The 8,374-nt window shown below is 38.7% G+C and overlaps 1 protein-coding gene across 13 annotated transcripts in view; it reads right to left on the bottom strand.

The window, feature by feature from the left end:
* Positions 1-8,374, bottom strand: part of CENPP (centromere protein P) — a 160,555-nt gene that overhangs the window by 92,644 nt on the left and 59,537 nt on the right. For 5 of the 13 annotated variants that reach the window (XM_068907471.1, XM_068907472.1, XM_068907470.1 and 2 more), the window contains exon 7: positions 1,811-1,915. The exons of 5 other annotated variants lie outside the window; for them this stretch is intronic. In XM_068907471.1, coding sequence (XP_068763572.1) covers positions 1,811-1,915 — 105 coding nt within the window. Of the gene's footprint in view, positions 1-272; positions 956-1,810; positions 1,916-8,374 lie in introns of those variants that run through there. 3 more of the 13 variants (XM_068907478.1, XM_068907477.1, XM_068907476.1) reach the window with 3 other exon arrangements.

Genomic DNA, 8,374 nt, shown 5'->3' with positions numbered 1-8,374 from the left:
AAGATTTGAGGGACTTCTAGTAAAGATGAGTGGTTAAGTAGCGATGTAATAACAAAAAGAAGTTCAGCCCTGAGGAAGGTTAAGTATGAACAACACAAAGAAATTTCAAACTCTATCTACTTCGTAGAACCTAAGTTTTCAGCTCAGAAGAGCTGATATCATCTTGGATAAAGATGGACTTCAGTAAAATCTTCAGCTGAAAGTCCAACTACAGTCAAAGAGTAAATATAAGGCTAATGAAAAGAATAAAATGCACAACAGAAAATTCACTACATTTAAGTCACTAGTTTAAATGTATTTTTAAAATCTCATGTACCAATCTCCATACTAGTTGCATCAACTCAGCAATAACAACATAAATAGAAAAGCTGATTCAAATTCTGTAGCTTAACTAAAAGATGGTCATGGTGTAACGTAAAACATTGTTCAATGATAATTAAGTGATAGGGATTAATAGGAAACATAACAGGGAAGGAAGGCAAGCAATTCATTATCTAATTGAAGTTCATGCAGTGGACAACAGGAACACTGTATCTGCCAATACTAAGACATCTAAGCAGATGGACAGGTCTGAACATGTGTAGGAAGGCTCCTGCTTACTTTTGTTACAGCTATATCTCTCTACCCCATCAAAGCAGGCCAGTTCAAACCACTGATAATAAACCTACTCAGCAGCAAGCATGGAAGCAATTACCTACATTCTCAATAAACCTTAATGGTTGCACTTTGCATAAAATTCTCAAGGATGACACTGTCTCCCATCACATCCTCATAGGGAAACTCAGGAAGTGTGGGTTGGATGAGTGGACAGTGAGGTGGATGGAGAATCAGCTGAACGGCCGAGCTCAGAGGGTTGTGGTGAATGGCGCAGAGTCTAGTTGGAGGCCTGTAGCTAGCGGTGTCCCCCCAGGGATCAGTCCTGAGTCCAGTCTTGTTCAATGCATTCATCAATGACCTGGAGGAAGGGACAGAGTGCACCCTCAGCAAGTTTGCTGATGATACTAAACTGGGGGCAGGGGCTGACACACCAGAAGACTGTGCTGCCCTTCAGCAGCACCTGGACAGGCTGGAGAGTTGGGCAGAGAGGAACCTCCTGAAGCTCAGCAAAGGCAAGCGCAGGGTCCTGCACCTAGGCCGGAAGAACCCCAGGCACCAGGACAGGCTGGGGGTCGACCTGCTGGAAAGCAGCTCTGCCGAGAAGGACCTGGGAGTGCTGGTGCACAACAAGTGAAGCATAAGGCAGCAATGTGCCCTTGTGGCCAAGAAGACCAATGGGATCCTGGGCTGCATGAGGCAGAGTGTTGCCAGCAGGTGGAGGGAGGTGATCCTGCCCCTCTACTCAATGAGGCAGAAAATGAGACAGATGAGGCCTGGGGAGGCCATGAGACAGATGAGGCCTGGTGAGGCCTCACCTGGAGTCCTGTGCCCAATTCTGGGCTCCCCAGTCCAAGAGAGACATGGAGCTCCTGGAGAGAGTCCAGCAGAGGGCTACAAAGATGAAGAGGGGACTGCAGCATCTCTCCTATGAGGAAAGGCTGAGAGAGCTGGGCCTGTTCAGCCTGCAGAAGAGAAGACTGAGAGGCGATCTCATCAATGTGTACAAGTATCTCTGAAGGGAGGGTGTCGAGAGGATAGGGCCAGGCTCTTCTCCATGGCGCCCAGTGACAGGACAAGAGGCAACAGGCAGAAACACAGGCAGTTCCATCTGAACATGAGGAAAAACTTCTTTACTCTGAGGCCGACAGAGCACTGGAACAGGTTGCCCAGAGAGGCTGAGGAGTCTCCTTCCCTGGAGATATTCAAAACCCACCTGGATGCGATCCTGGGCAATATGCTCTAGAGGACTCTGCTTGAGCAGGAGGGTTGGACTAGATGATCTCCAGAGGTCCCTTCCAACTTCAACCATTCTGTGATTCTGTGATGACAAGTACCCACAAGTGAGTTGATACACCAGGAAAGAAAAAAAAAAAAAAAAGGGGGGGGGGGGGGGGGGGAAATCCCTCGGGCTTTTTTCCAAACCTCACTAGCTACCTGGCCCATGAAAGAAAAATAGCCACTGGGGCTTTTTGGCCTCCTAAGGCAACCAAGTTTTGGCTGAGACTAGTCAACGATCCTAACACAGTCTACAGAAAATGTTCCTCCATCTCAGACCTCATGTGAAGCTATCCTTGTGAGCTCCAGCATAGTGCTCCCAGTCCCTAGAAAGCATCATATTTTTCAAATCTAATTCCTTACAGATATACCCTTAGAGTTTTATCAAATTGTGGGACACTGTTGAAGTCAATACAGTAGAAAAGCTTTGTAAGTGATGTATTAACCTTGGCACTCCATGCATAGATGCTAACATACTATAAAACATGTAGCAAATTCCTAAGAGGTAGCAGACTGTAGTCTTGATCTTATCCTTCTAAAGACTTAAAAACTCTCTTGCCTTCTCTTTCTTTCCTTTCCTGTTTTCCATGCACTCAAACTGAGAAACACTTTCTACACTCAGTGTACATGGATACACCTAACATTCACAGAAGAAACTGCAACACTTCAAGATAGCGGCCCCCTCAGGCATTTATTAAATATCCTCTAAAGGATTTTATGAACTACTCAGCTTTTCATCGTCTTAAAGGCAAATTCAGCTAGTTTAGTTTAAACAGCTTCATCTGTGATTTAAATCACACTGACAACTTTGCATTAAGCCAGATAAATACCAAATGGTTCATTTTATCAGTCTCCTGTAAGAATTATTCCTAGATGAAAGGCAGTAATTTCTTAAATCCCTTCACAAATTCTTAGGACATCTATCTATGGCTTATAAGAAACCATCAGGCTCAACAGCCCTCCACTATTTTCAGATATCATTCTTTGACTAGCATTTGTGGGTAATAATAACTAATCATTTATACACCTTGTATCTTTGTCTTATTTTGACATAAAACCAAGTGACTGCTACAATACAATATAGACACTACAGCATAAAATGTGCTTCAGCAACGATTTCTGAATATGGGCAGCAATGAACTGAACTAGCCAACTACTGGTAATGCACTGGTGTTTGAAAGTCTCTTATCCCTCAGTCACAGAACAATGGACCTCAAATCAAGAGCAAGGGGGGAAAAACAGCCAAGAAATCAACTACACTTTTACATACTGCACTGATGTTATGGAAAAGGGAGAGATGAAGGAAAAAAGATCTGATATAAATCCTTCTAAGATCCTGCCTCTAATACCTATTTCTGTATAATTACAATCCTTTAATAAAATTAAAAAAAAAAAAAGGAATATATATTCTTTCTAAGCTTTTCAAACTTTAAAACTAACAGGTTTCTCTCTTGTGAAAATCTGTCAATTCATTACAAAAACATAAGTTAACAATTTTCACCAGAGGATGGCAGCCTAGTGTTAGCAATAGAAGGAAAAGTAATGCTTCCAAAGAATAAATAGTAAAGACTGTCACCGCTTGATAACAGCTTAGTAAACTTCACAAATACTTAGACTGATTAGGCAGTGCAGCCTGTCTGAGTACTAAAGTACTATCTGAGTACTTCTAAAGACAGTTCTATGCCTTCCTCTACCGTTATCTTGTCAAAGGATGTAACCACCCCATCTCCATGCTTGTTCTCTCTGCCTCTTCCCCCAATATCTACCTACCCTATGCAGTACTTTGAAACACACGAATATAAAGAATACTAGAGATGTTAAACAATATTAATGGTCAAATAATAACAAATATAATAAGAAAGCTTAAAGAATACAAAATACTACCAAGTCATGATTCTAACTTGCACCATAAACCATGGCAGGTACATACCATGTAAGTTGCAACTTGCACACAATAATACAAGATTTCTTTCACATCCTTATCAAAAAACTGAGCAGAAATGTATCTGCTCATTTTGAAGCTCTAAACCACTTCATTTTGGGATAAAACAGTTTGTTCTGCAAGACAGTTTTGTAAAGACATGTATCCCATGTTACCCTCAACCTTCCATCACAAAAACCCATTCCGTCTCATATCCCTAATGACCTTAATCCCAGTGCAGTATCCTCTCTATCTTCTATATTCCTTCAAAGCAATATTTCCACGGGATAGAACTAGGGTTCAGAATTAAATGCATGAAGCTATGGATCATCCAGCTGCTCTCTCCTGCTGCCAAGCAAGTTAAAGGAAATGGAAAAGGGTGAATTTTTCTTCCTTTTTCATCAGCAGCAGTATCAATGTCTTCTTCCTCTGCCCAGCTGTCAATTTTTAAAAAACCTACAGAAATTCAGTGTATTTGGCAAGCAGGTTGAAAGTGAAGACCACACTCTAAGTGTTAGGAAGGAGGAAAGGAAAGAGGAACAGAGAAAGAGCACAGCTATTTCATGTGGGGTATCACTGCATGATGTTAGGAAAACAGAGTCGTAAAATCATAAAAGCAATAAGCCAAAGCTGGCTGTAACTGAACTTAAGTAACATTTTTGGTTTTACAGTTTGAACCAGGCTAGTATCTTAGGTAATGTTTTTTATTACAAGAATGCGGCTCTGTTCCCTTTGGGGGGCACAACCACCGTCACTAACAAGCTAGAAACTGAGAAAAGCATCGTCAAAAACACCATTCTTCTTTTTTACTGTCTACTGAGACAAACCCTGCAACTGTTCCATTAAAATCATTCCAGTACTCAGGCTAAATATTTCCAAGTCTCTGTGCAGCCTATGTCTCTCAGAAACATTTTGATAATTCTATAAATTCTTTTGAAAATAGAGTATCTGAAAACATGATATAACTCTCTAAGCAAAAGGAAAGGACAAAGATTGTACATGAGGGTGGCAGGACAAGGACAAACCTTAGCTCTCAGTGTGGTTGTCACTAAGTTACTCCATGAACAAGAAAGCAACTGAAGTCTGCTTTCCTATGGATTTGAGCTTTAAAACCTTCAGGCTCTTTCAGCGCCTTTCTACCTTCCAACACATTCCCCAGCATATTCTCTCACAGCTCCCTTCCACAGCTACCACCTGTTTGGCTGCCAAGTGACAGAGCTAAAAGTATGCCAAGGCATTAGTCAATATGTCTGTTCCATCTCACCATCTGGCTGCAGACTCTAAGGATGAGAACTTACAGCTGCCTCTTCCTCAGTCAGAGTACCTATTTGGAGCTCTTTCCTCTACCCAGCTACTATTTTCCACAAATTTGTAAAAAGTACATATACCTTTACTTCTATCCCCTGTCAAATTTGCTTTGAGGATCAAAAGATATTGGGTGAAAAAATTGACAAAGACAAGACATAAAGCTTCTTTTCCTTTGGAAATCAAGTAGAGAAAGTTTAGCTATTGTGTTTGTAATTAAAACATCCCCAAAATTTCACATTAGGAATTCCTGCACCAGCATCTCCCAAAAGTGAGGCAAATGCCCACAATCAGACAAGGAGAAAAAAAAGGATATAAATTATAATATGCAAGCTATTAACCATTCATATTGGTTTGCTGAAGTGGTACCATATTTCAGCTACCTAAAAAAGGTTATGATTTGGAAATCTGATACAACTTCACTATTATAAATTACCATTATAATTAAAACATACAGTTGATTTCCTGTCAAAATTTGGTGTTAAAAAAATAAACCACTGAACAGAATAATTTCAAAAAGCAGTTACCTATCTCCTAAGAAGCAATTTCTGCTCTTTCTCAGAGACAGCAATTAACAATATTTCAACTACATATTACACTTGTTCAATCATACTTGGTCATTTACTAATGTTATGATATTTCTTTTCAAGTTTAAGTTAAATCTAGGGAATTAAATCTTTCAGAGCTTAACTTTCTAGTGAATATTTTGATATTCACTACTAATAGCACTACGATTAGTATTGGCTCACTGGAATCTGTTGAAGCAACTTCAAATATCAGAGAAGACTGGGCAGTAAAGCTGAACTTAAGTAAAAGGTCTAACGTTTCCAAATCTGAGCTATGCCAATTTGTTTTTTCTAGTCCTCAAAGTTTCTGGGTATTTTCCTAAGCTGCCTTGAGTTAAAGAAAAAACAAAAACATCAAGATTTTTTTTAAATCACACATTAACAAGAAACAAAAAATTGGTAATAAAAGCATTAATTTGCAATGAATTTCAAAGAAAAGAAGAAAATGCAAATGAAAACATTAAGAATAACATCAATCATTGCTGCTCATTATTATACAGTCTTAAGAACAGATTCCTGGTTAAAATATTGCACAACTTATCCGGAAAAAATAAAGTGCATCACAACAGACAAAAGAAACATTAGCATTTCCATTTTATTTTGACCAGAATTTAACACCAGTACGGCAATAAAAGTAATGACGAGCTAAAAATAATGAAATCATGATCTGAAATCTCTATTTTTTTTCCTTCCTTTTGTTATGGTCAGAATTTAAGACTGGTTTTTTGGTTTCTTTTCCTCCTTTCTGGGGGGACTAGAGGTTTGCGAAAAGGCTGCTAACAAGAAACATATGGAAAAGCTCTAGAGTAAACAAAAATCTGACTCGAACTCCAAATGCCACGTATCACATACCAGTGTCTCAAATTATCTGGTAAGATACATATAACAGTTACCATGTATACTCAGTGAATCACCTGAGACAGAAGACAGTGCGAGGTACAAAACAAACAGAAAGAGCTTCTACGTTATTTAAGAGATTTCAAAAATTGATCAACAGTTTTGAGAAAAAAAAAAAAAAAAGGCACCCAGACATCTCTCTCATTCTAACTATTTGGGCTGTTTCTCAAAGCTTGTGTTAGCCAATACAAGATTAGCTCAACAGAACATGCTGCCAATAGACAGACTTGTCTGCAGTTGGCAGACTGCAAATGGCAATTTTTCATATAAAATACGAACAGTTTTGTTCAATAGAACTATGCAATTCTGGAATTAACCATCATGCTGCTGTGATTGAAGCTGGGAATATCACACAGTCAGGTTTTCCTATTCACATGCAATTTTTCTGTCTGGAATTCTTGTCCAGGAGGAATTTGAAAACTATGGGATTTCTGGAGCTATAGCATTCTGGTTGCAGCTTTGACTAGAATCCTACACACAACCAAATCTTGCCACAGAGGCCCTGTGCTGAATAATAAATCTGGCAAGCTTGGATACGTTACACTAACTGCATATACACAGACCATCTGTGCATCCATGAAATATGTCTGATATGCCAGATTCATTAGGCATTTACTACCTATCACCTATACAAAGGCTTCTATCAGAGTCAAGGAGCACAATATTGAAACTATCATGCCCTCTTTGCAGTTACATTTGGAGTAACTGTTAAGAAGTTAAATTTGTTCTGATTATAATGAGAAAATATAAGTATGAAAAAATTTCTAGTGGACTGGTCGCCAAAGGCTGTGAAATTTCTTTAGAGAGGGAGAAGGAGCGAGCCATTAGCACAAGCATGTACTTGTCTCTTAGCTGTTCAGCCTGTGTTTTTCCAAGTTGCAAGTGATTTTTAAGACGTAAAGGCCAATTAAAAGCTCTTCTTTATAGAAACATTGTTCCTTAATTCCTTTGCTTCACGCTTGCGGAAAATGAAGGTGGACTACCATCCTATAAAATATTATTTTACCTAAATTGATATCCCATTCAGGGCATCAGGAAGAACACTCAGACACCATATTTTTTTGCCGACTGCCAGCTCTGTTCAAACACCATCTTCTTTCTATTCCACAGGATGAAACAGAAACAGGCAGAATAAATAACTCACAGATCACCACATACTAAATTCTCAGCATGAAGAAAGTGAAGAAACCATTTCTCTATTAGCCAGATAAGTAGAGGCTCAGATTCAGGAAGTAATGGAACAATCACGTATTCTGTAAGAATAATAAAGGCAATTGTCTACTCATTTCTCCAGCAGTTACATCGTGATACAACTAATTATTACTTGCTCAGGAGTCCTTTAAAGCTAGGTAGAGGTTTCTGTACAGAATGCAAGGCTTAGATGGATCGTTCTAAAACACAGTCAAACTGTCAATAATTTTAAGAAAAAATGCCCCACAGAGGCTTTATGCTTCATTAATTCATTAGCATGTCATAGCTAGAAATTCATAATTTCACACAATCTTAATTTGCTGTTCACAGTATGTATCTTTCACTTATATTTTAAGCTAATACATACAATTTCCATTTAGATGTTACCCTCTTGTAAATTATTTTTCCTAACATTTTCTGCTGTCATTTCAAATAATAAATTTCACAAGACAAAGAGGAAATTGTTTCCATTTGTAAGCTGACTAACACAGGAAAAGTTAAATAACTTTTAGGGGTAGAGGTATGGACTATTAAGTAAAAGTCAGTACAAAAGTATAACATTTTTCTCCCTATATTTACTAAATGCATAATACTATCCTGTAATAACATCAGCAGAATCTTC

This window comes from Struthio camelus, chromosome 14 (assembly GCF_040807025.1).
Source record: "Struthio camelus isolate bStrCam1 chromosome 14, bStrCam1.hap1, whole genome shotgun sequence".
NCBI lineage: Eukaryota > Metazoa > Chordata > Aves > Struthioniformes > Struthionidae > Struthio > Struthio camelus.
This window is presented reverse-complemented; position numbering and strand designations above follow the sequence as displayed.